Below are 18436 nucleotides of genomic sequence, written 5' to 3'. Positions count from 1 at the left end.
TAAGTCTTATCCTTTTCATAAGTCCCATACCTCACTGTTGCCGTAATTCTCACCCAATGTATAAGAACCCTCAATTAGAATAAATGGGAGAATATTCTTCCTGTAATTTATTGAATTTGAGCTGAACTCTAGCAAAGAATAGCACTGAACACATTACAAGCAGGAGCAGCAGAACTAATATTCATGATTTTTGACAAAACCAAGTTTCTCCTGCAAATACGCTTGACTGGCTTTGAGCTGTCACATTTGCCAGTCTGTGAATTTACCTGTATTCTACTCCTAAACCCTCTTCTCAAATGAGGAAGCTGAACTTCACATGCTGTCTATAAAAGGAGCTTCACCTTATTGTCATGGTTTAACCCCAGCCAGCAACTAAGCACAAAGCAGCTGCTCACTCACTTCCCCCCCACCCAGTGGGATGGGGGAGAGAATTGGAGAAAAAAAGTAAAACTTGTGGATTGAGATAAGAACACTTTAATAGGACAGAAAGGAAGAAAATTATAATAGCAACAATAATAAAATGACAATAATAATAAAAGAATTGGAATATACAAAACAGTTGATGCACAATGCAATTGCTCACCACTCGCCAACCGATGCCTAGTTAGTTCCTGAGCAGCAATCCGCCCCCAGGCCAACTGCCCCCAGTTTATATACTGGGCATGACATCACATGGTATGGAATACCCCTTTGGCTATTTTGGGTCAGCTGTCCTGGCTGTGTCCCCTCCCGAATTGTTTTGCCCTTCCAGCCTTCTTGCTGGCTGGGCATGAGAAGCTGAACAATCCTTGACTTGGTCTAAACACTACTGAGCAACAACTGAAAACATCAGTGTGTTATCAACATTCTTCTCATACTGAATCCAAGACATAGCACTGTACCAGCTACTAGAAAGAAAATTAACTCTATCCCAGCTGAAACCAGGACACTTATCTAAATACACCTAAAGCTCAGACATTCTACAAATCTATCATCTGCTGTGTTAACATAAAGCTCATCCTAAAAACATTACCCAGATGAGATACTCAGTATAGAACAGCCCTACATTTGGGCTGCAGTCTTTCCATGGGCAAGAACAAACTTCTGCTCACCTGAAGCCAAGCTGACCTTCATACCATGCTTACTCATGTATCTACTAGACATCCAGAAAGATAACACGCAGAGTTCCATACACAATTTTACAAAATTTACTCTGGATTCAATATCCAGACAGATTAAGCCAGCTGGCTGAATCTGGTAAAGGCACCTTCCCTTCAGCCTCTTGAATGAATATTTCTTACCGTGGCTGAACAAGAGGACTGCCTGCAACCACTCTTCCTTTGAATGGTCTCCTACACATGGGAAAATGGCAGTTTAGTCAGTCTTTCTGGGAGTTTTTAAGTTAAATCTAAAACATGCACAATGCTTAGCCATTTTCCTCCCCTAGGAGGCTTACTGGTGTGTCTGAGGAAGGAAAAAAGACGGAAATAAACTGGAGGTTCCATTTAGAGGAAGAAAATATCCTAGAGGTGAAAAAGTGGCCCTGATGAATCCAGTAAAGACCTTGGCCTTCATTGTACTCTGGATGCTAAGGGTGCAGCTGCCAATATTCCATGTCATAAGAAGGAAAACAGTACTCGACTAGATTTATCTGGAATTTGCTGCTCTTTTGATTTAAGAATATAATAAATGTGGACTAACAGCTCAGACTGGTTTTCAATGCCTACAAGCAACAAAAATCAACTCTGCTTCCCTCACTCAAGTACAAATGCAAGATTTCTATTTTTATTAAAATATCAAAAGCCGGACGTCATGCTGAGTTACCCACCTTCTGTTTTTCTTTTCAGGGTGTTGCATATTGAACTTGCAACTCATCCACTCTACTGTCAAAAAAATATAATGTGAATTTTATTTTTTTTAAAAGTTATCCTGTGTTCTTTATCTTCTACATGAAAATGAGTGTTCCCAAAAGGAACATTCATTCTTGTAGTCTACATGAGCCATGTTCAGCCCCAAAGACTGAAACCAATCCTGTGTAACAGACTTCTAAGCTTCTTTCTTCTAGACTCCCACAAGAAGGTGCACACCCAGTTTAGCTTCTTATGCTCCTCAGGCCAGGGGGAGGCTGGGGGAGGCAGAGGGCCTTTTCTGTACTGTTCCTGCTGGATTCAGAGCACAGTACATGTTTTTGCTTTTCTGTTACACCAATTACAGGACAAAGCAAACATCAGCATAGACCAAGGCATCAAAACAGATAACAAACTACCACCAATGTATCACCTTCTAGGTTTCCCTGTTACTTTCCAGCTGACCCTCCATGAAAGAAATCTTACTGTGGCAAAGCAGAGTCTTGTTCAGAGTATGTGTTACAACGTTATGAATTAAAAACTACCCAACATGCCCTAACACAGCTAGGTACTGGGCAAAAATAACAAAAACCAGAGCAGCCTGGTTTTGTTTTAGAAAGTAGTCTAGCCTGAAACTCCTTTGTCCCAATAACCAGGAGAAGCCTACTGCCCTGTGATGAACATCTGTGTTAAGATACTGCCCAGAAGAAGAAAATAAAGTGATATCAAGGTGTTTATCTGCAATGGGAATGGTAAAAGGAAATTAAGCTGGAAAGGCACAAAGGAAACTTGTTTGTTTTAAGCTCATTTTGCATGAAATCCAAGTAAAAGGAGTTTAAAAAAGTTTAAATTGTTTCTTGGTTTACAGTCCATCACAGAAGTAAAATATAATCTGCCTTTGCTGAGCACTGCTTAAGCCACTGGACTTCCACAGCGTTTTATGGAGTAGGGAAGGAGAGGTTGGCAGAAGCCACCATCATGGTTCTCCTGGTTTCCAGCTGACTCCCAGTAGAGCAAATCAAGCATATTTTAACTGTTTTCCTGATTTCCTACAGCACAGATGGCACAACTGCTACAGGAATGTCCTGTAATGGGAAGTGCAATCTCACAGAGATTCTTCCTAAATCTTTTGAAATATATAGTTTACAAAAAGCTTGCAAAAGCATAGGAAAAACCCTTCAAAAAATTAGCAGTGTGCTCTCTCCTAGCTACAGCACAGAGTAGCAAAATTTGGGACAATTCCCCACTCTACCCCATTAGTCTTACCTTTCTCTCTTTTCCAACAAGCACGGAGGAAGAGCACATTCTCAGAGATGAAGAACTGTGAAGGAAGTGAAGGGCTTGAGAAAGGGAAGTGCTTAACAGAGGTGGTTTTGCATGTATTTTGGGTTCTGACCTATGTGGCAGAATTTGTTCTCCCTTGATGGGTAGCTTGGTGAGAACTAAATTTCAGACTAACATACTTAAGGAAGATAATAACTATTGAAATATTTCTGAGGCTACCATTTTAGAGCAATTATGTCAGTTCTTCGAATATCTAATTTCAGCATCACTAGAAGAAAATCTAATCATCAGTATAATCATCAAAAGAAAATTCAGCAGTAGTAGTATGAGTGGAAAGGTGCTTCTCTCTATTGAAATTCAGCCTGCCTATCATGAACTATCCAACTCGCCAAGATGACCTTGAAACTTGGTGTTAGCCACATATTTTATAATATAATGCTCTCTTCTGAGATCCAACTAATTCATGAACACACTGAACAAAAGCAACACCAGAATAAACTCCTGTCAGGTCCCAGTCTATGCGCTCTCACTTTGATAACCTGATGACTACTGCTTAGTAAAGTGTTTCAGTCAATTCTACAACTCTACAAGTGTGATTTAATCTAGATCACATTTCCTGGAATTGTTTACGGCAGCTGCATAGCAGAACAGCACAAATACCTTACTAAACATTAAATTACATTTACTGCTGTTTACTTATACACCAAGCCAGTCACACTAATGAAGGAAATTAAATCAGTTTGATATTGTTTGTCCTTGACAAATACAGACTATGTTTTGTTCTGTTTTATTACTGCAGAGTAGGGAGGAGATTTCCAAGAAACTCTCTCCACTAACTTCATGTACTTAACTGTATCTTCTGCTACTTCTCCTTGTACAATAGTAGACTTTGATAAAAAAAACTTAGCATTCTGTCCATCATAAAAGAAAGGTCAAGTCACACATATTTAGAAGATCAGGGCTAATGGAACAACATGATCAGACATTAGCTTCTGCCCTTTTGTTGCTCAGATACTGTTTTAAAAAAAATTTTAAAAACTTCACTCAAATTTAATCACTTCAAATATCAAAAAGAACAATACAGTGCTGTGAGACAGCAAAAATAGCCCTTCAATCAATGCAAATTGTAAAAACGTACAGATTTTTTTCATTATCTTCTTTTAGGTATGTTGTTACAAACTTCACAGAATTTCTGTAAGTACTTTAATTTCTAAATTTCTTTTTGTCCATGCAAATCCTTTCCAGATTTTTAAATTAACCTTCATATCAATAGGTAAAGAATTCCTTGTTTCATATGTGTAAGATTAGTTATGCTACTTTTATCTAAAATGCCAGGTAAAAAAATACATTTGCAATAGATATTTTACTGGCTGAAAAATACAAAACCCTACACATCACAAAAGGTTAATTAAGGTGAACATATACCATCATGAAGGACACAACCTGAGATACCATCAGTTTATTTATATCTACATTTAGGGAAAACAAGGTAAGTGAATTATTCAAAGTTCAGGTTGAAGTTTTCAATCTGCATAAACATTTTCTATACATTAGAAAATACGGTGCATAAGAAATGCTGTTTGTAATTGAAAGTACTGATGTGGTTCTTACAGCTCTAGGGTTTTAACTAAATTGGAAGAGAAAGATCAGTACCAAGAAAAGAAAAGCAGCCAAACAAAAATCCCCCTCTCCACTGTATACTACTTCTTTAATAATGAAAACCAGCATCAGACAGAGAATACAGAAAATATGTTGAAGAAATCACACTAATAATGAAGTTAATGAATTGGATACTTACTTACATATCTACAAGCATCCTCAGGGTGTAACTATAGTGCAAAATAACATGCTCTGGAAGAGACTAAAGACTTTTACTTGAACCTACTGTTTGTTACCTCCCAAGTGTCCTGCCTTAACTGTAATGAAAACAAATGTTACATCAATTAATAAAAGCCCTTTGAGCGCTCCAATCAGAAAAGATATAAGCTGATAATTACCTGTTGATATTTAATTCCACAGAGTGCTAACATGCCTTTGCATGCATTGCTCTCACCTGTTCAGCCTGGCTGGATGGCTATGACATTAACCACTCAATTTAATTTGATATAATTATTAAAACATTGTTTTACCTCCTCACAGCAATTTTGCCTTCATTATGTGTCTTCTTCCAGGCATGAAACATTCCTTCTTTGCTGATATTTGGAGTTTAGAGGTTTTTATCATAAATTCTAAAGTCCTTGTTTAGATATGAGATCTACTACATTAACCTCGTGAATGTTTTTGCATTCAGCTGGAACAAGGGAGAGGCACTTTAACACAGCAGAGTTGTTACAGATTATTTACAATTGAACTGTAAATTCAATGTCAGAAGCACAAAAGCTGGCATTGTGATGCAGCCCAAATGTCCTGAATCATTTATGATAAAAAGGAGGAGTGCATCACTAATGTTTCACAATAGCCTTATATGCAGAGTTTTGTGGTTTTGACAGACTTTGGATTTTTAATTGCTGGTCTCAAAGCTACTTTCAGTCAAACAGGTGTTGTATTAACAGTAACTATAATGAATATAATCAATAAATGTTGCAGGTCTTATACCCAGTGTAAGCTTAGAACACCTTATTTTCCAAAACTATGTTTAGATATCTTGCCATTGGTATTTCTGCATGATATATTTGATTATTTACCTGTGACTCTACATAAACACAGAGGTAGATTATTAAGCATGTGTGTAATTGTGCAAAGTGTGACCTGAATCCTATTGTACATTGCACCTCCATGTTAGCAAGACACACACCACCCAATGGTAGTACCTTGAAGGGAACATAGGCAACATTTGATGTAGTCCACACAATCATATTATACTAATATAATTTAAAAGTGACTGTATTTCAGAAGAAATTATCTAAAATTGCTCATTTGTTATATGGAGTAAATAGAAATTGTTTGAAGCAATTCATCAGACTTGTTCTGTTGTTCTTTAATGCCAGACATCTATAGAACGTGTAAAAATGATTAAAGATGCTGCTAGGCAGAAACAAGTGTTTTGTGAACAAAAAAGTTATGAAATGAACTTCATTAGCTATCTGAGGCAATGATCTGACTTTCCAAAAGTTAACTAAAACCACCCAGGACTACCATTCCCTCAAAGCAATGTTGGTTTATTCTCATTGGAGATTCAGAACAGAAAGATAATATTTCAACAGATCTAATTCATTACAAAGCCAGTAATTGTTCATCTCCCATTGCTGTAAGTGATATGCTGGCATCCACTGATCAAGGAAACCCCGTTTCTGCTATTTCACCATCAACAGATTATTAACGGCTGAATTTGTCCTTGAGGAAAACAGACACATTGCACACACACAAAATGCACTTGATAACATAGCTGATGCACTGCTAAATCTACTAAACATTACCACTGATAAAGAGCTTTCAGAAGACTGAACAACTGCTGTTTACCCCTGGGTACACCAACAATGGCCACCACTATGGTGCCACAAAAACCCCACAGAAAGCATTTCAGGGACTCAGGCTCGTGTGAGCAGCATGAAAAAGAAAAAAAACCACACGAGCCACAAAAGCCTCAGCAAGACAAAGCCATGTTTCACCCTCCGGTCCCAAAGGCACATCCCCTGTGCTGCCCCAACCCCGGGGGCTGCCACGGGCCAGGGCCGCAGCTCTCGGCCTCCTCCTTGTCCCACACAGCTGCCGCCATTTTGCAGCCAGCACTGAGCCTCCTGCCCCGCTGGTGGCCCAAGAGCTGCCCCGGCGGGATGGCAGAGGCCACCACCTCACACGGCTAGGGTGCCGTGGCAGCCCTGAGCCTGCCTAGCCCGCCGGCGGCACTCGGCTCCCACCCAGGTCTCCGCCTCAGCTTCTTCTCTCACTGCCTCTCCCACCACCAGCCCCTGGCCCTCAGCCGCCCTCTTCCCCTGCCCACCGCTGCCACGCTGTGGGTGGCCACCGTGTCATGGGGCCTGGAGCCGTGTCCCCTCTCTGGGTGCTGTGAGGGAAGGGGGAAGAGCCCCGCTGTCCCTTGGCTGTTTCACATCTACTGGAAGAGTGCCCTCCCCAGCCGTTTTCCACGTTATTTCATGATAAACAGGAAATTATTTTGGTCTCCCTCTCTGTCCTGTGAGCTGGGTCCAAGTCTCAGCCCTCCCTGGCAGTTTTACCCTCTCCTCCTCCCTGTACCTCTCTACTGCTTCGCTCTGCCCGTGTTTCTGTTGGCCCTGCTTATGCCATCCTGTGTGTGACGAAGACTTGTTTTTGCTGGCAGTCGCGTGTGGCAGCATCGACTCCCACAGAGGGTTAAGGAAGACCCTAAATCCTTTTTAATACTTCTTAGCATCAAATTTAACTGCTGTAGCACAGCTGAGCGATGCATACCCACACCTCTTGTTTTCTTTTTCTCTGATCCCATTTCACTTTTGCCTTCTCAGTAGTTAAATCCCAATGACCAGGTACCAGGTTGGAGGCAAAGTCTGGAGTTTAAGACCTGCTTACCATGTGAGGCAGCGGTGCCACTGCCGAGCAGCCATCCTGCATGTCTGTGCTGCACGGGTGCAGGCGACTTTCCAGCAGCGGCACCGCAAGTCTCGGTCACGGCACGCTGCTGGCACCTGAAGCCGTCCATTTCTGGCGGCTTGCTGCTCTGCTCCAGCAGCTCCCACACCCATGCTGCACCCCGGTGCTCTGGCGCTTGCGTCCAGATGAGAAACCGGCATCCGTCTCACCCTTTGCTGCACCTACGCCAGCCTCCCTCTGCATTGCCTGTAGGTACCCGCTGCACCCCTGCCGTTATGTACCTACCTGCCTAAGCACGCAGGGCCAGGACTGGAGTGCTACCTTTCAGGTTTCTCACTGTCAACACTCTTGAGGATCAGAGTCTAGAGCACTGAAATTAAGGTTTGGGGTTTTTTTGCTTTTTCTTTTTTTCTTTTTACAACGATCAACTCCTTGTCAATGAGAGGCTTTTCTGGATAAGTAACTGCTGCTTCTCCATGATCTCCTTTCTTTGGCATGACCTAAATGCCTACAAACTTCCAGCAGCCTGACCCTGTCTTCTGCAGTGCCTGGTATACTCTCTACCCAAAGACATCCACGAACAGTGGAGAAATTTTCTGTTGAAAAATAATTGTTTTGTTAATTCAACTCCAAAATGGCTACAGTAAAAGGTCATACTATCTTTAGTGGGATTTTTCACAGAAAAAGGGCAATATGAAGCACTTAATGGAAAAATATATTTAAGGTTAGAACCATAAAGCTCACAACAAACATCTTTGAGAATCTTGAAGTTAGTCAAGAGAATACTTTTTGTAAAACTATTATCTTAATACACCTCCAGGAACTACTTTTCCTCTCACCGAGAATGTTTAACAGAAAGAGTAAGAATCAGCACAACAGTAATTAAATACCACTATTTATTTTTTCATTAATACAGTATGTCCTTCCCCACAGATGAATAAAAAGAATCACTCATTAGGCATTTTTTTTAAGAGTTATCAAAATATGGTGCCATTGAATCTATTGCTCCTTTTGGAAGACAATCTGCTTTAGTATTATTCAGAAATATCACTGCTGCCTACAGAATAATGAACCTTTTCTTCCCCAACCTAAATATCCATAATGGATCCAAGGCACATAACATTGTATTAATTTTATGAACCAGTTTTAACCTAGTACTCAGAACAGAAATATACCACATCAAAAGGTGTAAGAATTATTACTTAAAGAGAAAGTTTATTAATGATAAGGGCAGATTAAGCTATTGCCAGAAGGTAAATTATTCTACTAGTGAAGGTTAGAGTTTTGATTTCTTCTGAAAGAAGCTGACAATAGCATTTATACATTCATCAGATAACCACCTCTCCTTCAGGACTTCACACTCTTTACTGTTGACTTCATGGAGCTTCTCCTTTTCCATACTTCTTAACAGTTGCTTTGACACTGCCAAGGACTGGAAGAGAAAGAAAGGAACATTAGGAAGTTAGGGTTTCTATACCTTAATTTAATGTTTCAGAAAATGGCACAATAAACACATTGGAATTCAAACTAAGTTGTATTAACATAGTACATTTTAGCTTTTAGTCAACCTTTTCACTAGAAGTAATTGTTGCATTTAATCACTAAGACTGCTAGTAAGGTGGAGGTTCACGGGAAGTGGAACAGCAGTCCACCAAGTGCTCACAATCAGACAGATGGGCACAAGAAGCCAAACGTGTTCAACTGTCCACAGTGGCAAATGCAGCCTGCATTATCAGCAGCTGGCACAAGTGTCTCCTCTTGTCCAATGTAACATAATACCATTGTGACTCAAGTAGTTTTGCAAAACCTAAACTAGTGAGCAGGATGACTGAACTCAGCAAAAAGTAAAGCCACCCAGCATCATCTTGAGCACCCGCTGTGCACACAGTACAGTCAATATTGTAGAACCAGTGGTAAGGCTCTTAAACCTAAACTATTGCCAAATAAAAATCTAAAAGAAGGCATTCAAGGCATGCACACAGAGACTGCAGGTGGATTAATTAGTTAGTTTTTAAGGCTTTTCAGCCATTGAATCTCTGTGTACAGTGCACTGTCTTAGATTCAGTCAGGGTAGAAGAGAGGTATCTGTTTCCCAGCAGCATAGGGACAGGGACAGATCTGTGCTTGAAGGAAAACAGATTCAGCCTTGTTCTTTCAATAAAGGATGAAGTGAAACCAAGTAACAGGATAGGTTTGGCAGGAGGATTGGGAATGCTACAGGCTTACGAGGTGGAGAAAAATTTAAAATACTGACATTTTTGGGGAGGCTTGCATAAGCTTCTAATCTCGCCCAAACTTCCTTCTGAAAAGTCCTATCAGGGAAGACTTCAGTCACAAGTCCCTGGGCACAGGCTTCTGCTGCAGTCAGCTTTTTATTGAAAAGCAAAAACTCATTTGCCTGTATAAAGAAAAGTAGAAAGTGTGATTCAACAAGACACAAGACTTGAGTAATCTGACAGGAAATGTACAAGCTTCCAAGTCACATTTATTTTACTCTCTTGCTTGTTAATGTCTGCCCTCTGAAAAGAACACAGAATCACAGGATAGATGAGGTTGGAAGGGACCTCCAGATACTGTCTAGTTCAAACCTCCTGCTCAAGCAGGGTCAGCTGGAGCAGGCTGCCCAGGACTGTGTCCTCTTGGGTTTTGAGTATCTCCAAGGACGAAGACACTTCTCCAAGGACGAATACCTCACAGCACCTCTGCACAACCTGTTCCTCTGTTTCACCACCCTCACTATAAAATTATTTTTCTACGTTCAGATGGAATTTCCTGTGTTTCAATTTGTACCCCTTTCCTCTTGTCCTGTCACTGGGCACCACTGACAAGAATCTGTCTCCATCTTCTTTACACCCTCCCATCAGGTATTTATAAACATTGGTAAGATTCCCCCAAGCCTTCTCTGCTCCAGGAAAAACACTCCCAGCTCTCTCAGCCTCTTCTCATATAATATGCTCCAGTACCTTAATCATCTTTGTGGCTCTTTGCTGGGCCTGCCTGTATGTCCATGTATCTCTTGTAGCTAGAGCCCAGACTCAAACACAGCACTCCAGCTGTGGTCTCACCAGTGTTGAGGTGTGTTACAGTTGGAGAATACCAACACAAAAAGGACAGATAATCCCACATACAGTGCAGACATTCTTACCTTGGCTAAGCCCATGATTTTTGGAAACAGGTAAGAGGAACATCCTTCTGGGCTCTGTCCAAGCTGACTAAATGGGCTGTGAAACGTAGCCTGGGGGGTGGGATGGGGGGTGGTGGTGGGGAAAAAGAACAAAACAAAGCAAACTTCACAACAGAACACGGGACTACAGTACTAGGACTTAGTTTTCATGTTAAAGCTTCTACTGTGACAGAGTTCACCAGAAATACATCTGAACTGTTACCACAATAGGCTTTAAACACCACCTGGTAACACTGCTTCACCCTCTCAATGCACCCAAGAGCTGACTTTGCCTGTATAATTTAACTCCCTTATCATAACAATCCCGTTGATGAAGTTACCTTATTTGAATACAGTGCTTAGAGAAACTAATTTGCATGTGCAAAATCTTTACAGAAAGGTTGTTCATACACATCTGCCCTGAAAGTTATTAAACACATAGCCCAAACAACTTAAGAGGTAAAGGCACACTAAGTTTATTCTACTCCTGAAAAATTCAAGTCACTGAATCTTCCTTCCTCAAATTTTATGCAAATTGAAAAAGATCCTGTGGTAGAAATGCATCATCATACAAAACAATACCCTAATTGCAAGTTAGAACTGAACTACAGAATTTTATGTTTTGACAAATCACATCAACTTTAAGCAAGGAAGATAAAATGCTTGCCTTTATTTCCATTTAAAAATATTAACGGATACACAAAGAGCACAAAAGTTGCCAACGCAGCTTTCACTGTAATAGAAGGTAATAATCTCTTACTGTACTACAGATGGCCATACAGTAAGACAGACCAATAGACTTCCTAGCAAGAAAGTGACATTTATATCATTGTAAGAAAAGATTAGACAACACCTGCCAGGATACAGGCTAGTATTGGTCATGCTTAAGCAAGGGGAGATTAACTATACCAGGGGTACAAACTGGTGCCCCATGAACTGGAGCAAAATCCAGTGCAGAAGGCAATGTTAACTGACCACCCAAAATGCTCATCTGTTGTCAGAGTGGGCTGTGCAGTGTCATGTGAATGTGGCTGGTAATGATCTGCTCTGGGAATACCTGGCTGAGAATAAAACCAGATCCTGGACATAGTAAAGCTGGCCACTTCTGGACTAGGTAGTCAATGCCTAAGGCACTCCAACCAAACTACTGGAGAATGTCAAATTAAGTAGTAATTTGGATGAGAATGACCTTACTGCATGGGAGTTCACAATCCTGGAAAGGGAAGAACAAAGAATAATCACCTTTGAGAAGGTTTCAATAAACTTGAAGTTAATAGGTTAGTCTTCATGAGAACTTTCCTAAGTGAAAGGCTAAGTTAGACCCTACAGAAATCCTCAAAGAACTGTTACCAAGGGCACACACAAAAGCTGTCCCAGTGTAGGCAGGAAGGTACTAACAGATTGTCTCAGCTAAATCATGAGCTCGTCACTGACTTTAAATACAAGTAAACAGAAAGTGAAAAATACATCAGACAGCTAAGTATGAAACTAATATAAGCATACAGAGATTAAAAAATAGAAATACAAGGCAAAAATAAGATGCATTTAACGCATATGACTAGTAAAAGGAAGTTCAAGGATGAATCTCAAACCATTCAAGAAAGAAGGATAATATTAACAGGACAAAACATTTAACGCTTATTTGGATTAAACTTCAACTAAATCTATACTAACTTATGGCTGTAAGGAGATGATATGCCGAGGGGAAAGTGATTAGAATTCAAATAGTCTTAATGAAATGGAGAGGTATGAGTAAGAAGATACTATTTAATATGGACAAGTTAAAGTTTGGCAGGAATAACTTGGTATACAGTATACGATAGGAACAACTGTTTAACTGGCAACTCTACAGTAAGGGATCCAGGTGTTATACACAAGTATGTAAATCAAACAACATTGTGGGATGTCAAAACAGAAATACAGGCTGCAGAATGTGAAGAAGTTCTTCTGCTCTACTTCGCATCAGTAAGACAAGAGCTGGAGTGACGTGCCCAGTTTGTACCACTATGCTTAAAGAGACACAGAACAACTGGAAGGAGTCCAGAGGAATGTGACTGCAGGCCACATGAGAAAAAACTGTTTGAATTGCAACTGTTTAGCTCAAAAAAAGAGAAGATTGAGAGTGTGGATGTAAACCTGAGATACATCTAATAGTCTACGCACACTGATGGCTAAGCACACTTATGGCTACTGTAAGGGAGGATGAAAATCATCTGTTATTTAAATTCAGGAACAAGAAACAATAGGTTCACCCTGCAGCAAAAAAAGATCAGATGGGAGGGGAGAAAGAAGGAGAACCCAACAATTTTCTAGTAAAAGAAGAGATTGAGGGACCAGAACAGACTGAATAAATCATGTACATTATAGAAGTACATGTCAGGAGTGACATGGTCCTAGCTGATCCTGAAATGGGGCAAGCAAAAGGAGTTGGTCCCTTGCAGCTCAATTTTCTTAAGTCTCATAGTGACAAAACCAATCCAGGAGGGACTTTGAGGAAAAATCTGACACAGTGCTGAAGCAGGAGTAAAGTACCACCCACCACAGACACTTCTGCAAGCAAAAGCTTGCCTAAAATTAAGACCTTGGGTTAAGTTCTGTGTCTGTTTAATAACCTTATACAAATGAGAGAACTTAAAAAATAAGCCATATAATGGGATTATGTGCTATGCCTTAATATAGCTTTTGGTTATGTATTTGGAAAGTTACCCTAAAAGGAATCTTAAGTTGAATAAACCAAAGCTTTTCCAAAGTTACCTTGGAACACAGATTAGATAAAATGCCAGTTACTGCAATTCCATTCCATAATAATCTTTTCCTCCCCCTCCAACACCTGAAAGGGGCCTTACAACCATCACTTCACATCAGCTACTCTTTACTGTACTCACTGATATAGGAAAGAGTTTCTAAACTGGAGTCAGTAACTTGATAACTATAACTACAGAAGGGAAATTCTATGCATGTTAACCACTGGCTGATGGACCCCTGTGCTGGTAATTAATATAGGTGTTCCTTGACATGATATAAAAAGCCTTTACACTGTGTTCTCTTCTGTCAGATTACCCTGAACCAAATAATATTTGCTACAGAAAGAGGCTTAAAGACTGCCTTGAGATCAGCTATATAACGTACTTACCCTGTCAGAAGCATAGACAACGTCACACAATCCAAGGACTGTTACACAGATTCCAATAGCTGGGCCATTTACCACTGCAATCAGTGGTTTAGGAAAATCAATAAAATGACCCACGAACTCTCTAGAGAGAAGAAAAAACAGAATGGAAGAGACACATCTTAGTCTTTTTCATCAAATATAAACAATTTGCAAAACCTGTGATTAGATACTGTGTAACAAAACCCATGAGCTAGATTCTATGTAGCATATGCTTCTGTCCCTTTCCCAAACTAATTCTGATGAAGAAAATAAGAACTATTTGAAATACCTGCATTTCCTTACCAACTAAGAATCAAACACGTACATGTCAGCACAGCTTTCCTAGTTCCTGCAATCAAGTTATGAAAGTGCTGCCCTCTTCAGCTAGTTACTGAATACAGCTCACTGAAAGAACAGTCTTTTGCCCTATCTGCCTATACATCCATCCCAACTCCACCCACGGGATATCCATTCCCTTCACAGATTCTGTTCTGCAGTGAAGCCCCAGCAGGCACCAAATTTTGATGCTACCACAACACAGAATTCCCTAGTGCTGTTCTGCACAGGTTTGAGAAATAACATTTTGTTTCATTTGACAGCTACTTCTTCATGCAAGTGCAAAATACATTCTCAAAATACACTATTTTTCAGAAGTGAACAGTGTTGTAAGAACTCCACTTCTCTGGCATCTCTGTGCTGTAATGAACGCAACAACTCTGTGTTGTAATGAAGCACTGTGCTTGTGTAATAGTAACAGCATAGCAAATACAGTCTTCTCAGGACAGCAAGATGGAAGACCATGAAGTATACATGAGACTATGCATTGTGTTGAACACTCTACAAAACACTGCAGGCTGGAACGCTTGCCAGATACCACTGAATAACATCTTTGCAATAGATTTGGACTGCATCATTATCACTTTGTAGGGGCAACTGTGATCCACAGACAGCTTGTCTAAGTAAAAGCTGCAAAACTGAGTACTTCACTTGCAGTTCATCTTTAAAATATAAATCAAAAACATTGTTTGCTTTTCTGTGTATTTTAGATTTTCCATCAATTGCAAGTGCTTGAGGAAGCAATCCAGCTTGCAAGCATCTCTCAGATATAATTGTCACATACAGAAGTAAAAGAGAAGAAAAAATCTGCTAAAATAAGGAAGAAGGAAACATTTTGTTTGTCCCCAAAAAAACATTTCAGACCCTGTGCCAGATGATGCCCCTGATCTCCTTGGCCTTAGAAAATAAATTACTTTAACAGGTAGATTCAGATTCAAAGATGGAACCAAGATCTCAGAATTCCTGGGCAATTTTGAACAAATTCACTACACCTAGTCTCTATTCAAAGTCTGACAGTGAAGGTATGTTGGCATGTCCTGCTAGTGTAGACACTGTTGGATATCAAAAAACCCACAATTTTTTCATTAGAGCTCACAAACTATACAGTCAAAATCACGTTTTTGTCATTATATCTGCATGTACTTCAGGGGCTAAAAAACAAAATCGAGTCTTTAGCATCACTGCACTTAAAAAGATTTCTAATATTAATCTCATTTCCTCATTTATTTCATAAAATTCATACTACTTCTCCCACATGTTCTTTCTGTTTAAGCACATAGTGAGCCCTTAGACACAGTCATCTAAATGGATGTATTGTAGCATAACTGGGCCCCTGCTGTTGTGTTTTCTAACAATGCTTGCAAATTATATTTTACCCATTACAGTAACTTATGCATATATGAAACCAAGATGTTCTACTTGAGTAATACTGCTCCTTCTTTTGCCATCTTCTCCATTTCACCAGGTTGGACATTAGTAAAATTATTCAGATCATTTCCACTACTATAGTAGTCTCCATTTCCTGCAGAGAACACACATGAATAAATGCATCAATGGTTTCTGAGTGTGTAAGAGAAGAGAAGCTTCCATTTATTACATTTATAAAAGAATTTCATTCTAGGTGTCTAATATTATTAAGTAATTAGAGGGATTGTCTCAAAGTATACACACTACCTTAAAGGATATCTACGGTGTAAAAATAAGTTTTGACTGACAATTTGCTGACAAAAAAATGGCTAAAAGCCAAAGAACATTAAATTTGAAAGATTTGAGGGGGGAAAAAAATTTTTTTTTTTTCCATAACAGCATCAGATGGAAAAATATTTATTTTATTTCTTTCCCTGCATACTTGCTGTCCTGGTTTCAGCTGGGATAGAGTTAATTGTCTTCCTAGTAGCTGGTACAGTGCTACGTTTTGAGTTCAGTATGAGAAGAATGTTGATAACACACTGATGTTTTCAGTTGTTGCTAAATAATGTTTAGTCTAAAGTCAAGGATTTTTCAGCTTCTGATGCCCAGCCAGCAAGAATTTGGGAGGGGACACAGCCAGGACAGCTGACCCAAGGTGGCCAATAGGGTATTCCATACCATGGGACTTCACATCTAGTGTATAAACTGCGGGGAGTGGCGGGCAGGGGGATCACCGCTCAGGGACTAACTGGGCATCAATCGGCCGGTGGTGAGCAATTGCACTGTGCATCATTTGTATATTCCAATCCTTTTATCATTACTGCTGTCACTTTATTAGTGTTATCATTATCAGTATTAGTTTCTTCTTTTTATATTCTATTAAACTGTTCTTATCTCAACCCAGGAGTTTTACTTCTTTTCCTGATTTTCTTGCCCATCCCACTGGGCACGGGGGAGGGGAGCGCAGGGTGAGTGAGCGGCTGCGTGGTGCTTAGTTGCTGGCTGGGGTTAAACCATGACACTTGCTCAGGTTTTTTTTCTGTCAATTCACAATCATTCACACAGTTAGATGTGAGAAACTAATTTTTTTTTTAAACAGGAAAATGGAAATGTAAGTTTATGAATCTCCCTTCATCCCCCTTCAAACTGATGAAGGAATCAAAAGTAGACAGAATAACCTATTTAATGTGGTAGAAGCTTCACATTTTTTGTGACCAATTAAGGAAAAGGCATGGCATTCTAAGCATAAGACTGACAGGACTGCATTGAAATCATTGTACTGAAAGATGGATTCTTCAGTAAGAAGCAGATAACCTGTTAGTGAATGTATAAGTCAGTTTGAAGCACCATCAAAAAAGCAAGGAGTATTTAAAAGCTAGACTGCATGATTTAATTGTCTAAATCATCCTGTATTCCACGGGGACATTCATAGGATGGGACCCTTCACTGTTAGTACATCTGTTACTTTATGCTGCAGTGTTCTTATGAACTACGTAAAATGGAACAGAAAGGTTTGGGCAGGGCTGTTTGCCATTTACTACTAGCTATACACGTTAGACATTCCAGTTGTGTGAACCACGCTTCTTATTCCATAAGGGTTGTTGTGGCTAGTCATTGCTACTGAAAGGAAATTCAGCATCCTGGGAATACAAGGTGTTGGTAAAGACGACAGTGGGGAAGAATATGTATGCAATTACCTCAGAAGTAATGAGTAAACAGGCTTAAGCCCAAATTCACCTTGCATCCACACTACTTAGCTGCCAGCCAAAGCTCAAGCTTTGGCTAATTCCCTAAATGCACACCTATCTGCAACAAGGATGGGCCAGACAGGCAGTGCCTGCCCTCAGCTCTTCTGTCTCTCTCGCCTGCCCTTGCCACTGTGTTGTTCAGTCAGCATCAGAGACGGACCAAAGGGTCCTACAGAGAAACCAACTTATATGTCCCCAGAGCAGCTAGACTTCACAGGCAGCATGAGTTTGGCCTGCCCTTTCACACTGTTGCTGCAGTCATCCAGCTGCACACATTTGGTGACTGGGATGTATACAGCTGGGCCAGGTTGCAGCTTGCCTGGCCAATCCTTTCCTACGGCAGGCACTGAAAAAAAAAATCAGCATAAAAATATAATTTTTTTCTGATGATCATAGGTAAATATGCAATGTAAACTTTCTACTGGCCATACCAGTGGAGGATTTGAGAGGCTTGTTTTCAGTATGCTCCAATATATCACAGAGGTAGAGAAAATTGACTAAACTCATATCAATGATCTTCAAAAGCAGTAGTAAAGATGCTGTGGAGCAGACATATCAGCTACTTAAAAGTAATAAAGCCCTTAAGTGTATTCCATGTCTATCTTCTCATCTCAGAAAGATGTTTTGATGTAACAGCAAGCTTGCTAAAGAATTTGAAACCCACCTTGAAAGAATTTTGCCAAAACACTTTGGAAAATCTTTGGTCTATACTAGAGGAAAGAATTTCCTCACTTACACAATTCTTAGTCTAAATACAGATAGATAGCTCATGTCAGTACTGTACTTTGGCATAATGTACAACAAATCTAAGAGAGGCATGAGAAGTGCAGTACCAGTAATAACTGCTATGGTAGAATCATCTTTTCCAGCTTCTTGAAGCGCTTTGATAATTTCTCTGTACATCTGCAGAAGAGGAAAATCAACAAAGTACAAATGTGATGCTGCAAAAGATCGTAAAAAGGAGATTCACAGTGACAACAAGGAACTTGAG

General features: G+C 40.0%; 1 protein-coding gene across 3 annotated transcripts in view; it reads right to left on the bottom strand.

Annotated features, from left to right (window-relative positions):
- Positions 1–8519: 8519 nt before the first annotated feature.
- ECI2 (enoyl-CoA delta isomerase 2) overlaps positions 8520–18436 on the bottom strand; it is a 33803-nt gene continuing 23886 nt past the window's right edge. For all 3 annotated transcript variants that reach the window (XM_010573271.1, XM_010573272.1, XM_010573270.1), the window contains 6 exons: positions 18279–18348; positions 15707–15809; positions 13934–14054; positions 10783–10872; positions 9892–10035; positions 8520–9069 (listed from right to left, as the gene is read on the bottom strand). In XM_010573271.1, coding sequence (XP_010571573.1) covers positions 8914–9069; positions 9892–10035; positions 10783–10872; positions 13934–14054; positions 15707–15809; positions 18279–18348 — 684 coding nt within the window. In that variant the 3' untranslated portion in view covers positions 8520–8913. The remainder of the gene's footprint in view (positions 9070–9891; positions 10036–10782; positions 10873–13933; positions 14055–15706; positions 15810–18278; positions 18349–18436) is intronic.

Source organism: Haliaeetus leucocephalus, unplaced genomic scaffold (genome assembly GCF_000737465.1).
Source record: "Haliaeetus leucocephalus isolate CR32 unplaced genomic scaffold, Haliaeetus_leucocephalus-4.0 Scaffold373, whole genome shotgun sequence".
In the NCBI taxonomy this organism is placed as follows: Eukaryota; Metazoa; Chordata; class Aves; order Accipitriformes; family Accipitridae; genus Haliaeetus; species Haliaeetus leucocephalus.
This window is presented reverse-complemented; position numbering and strand designations above follow the sequence as displayed.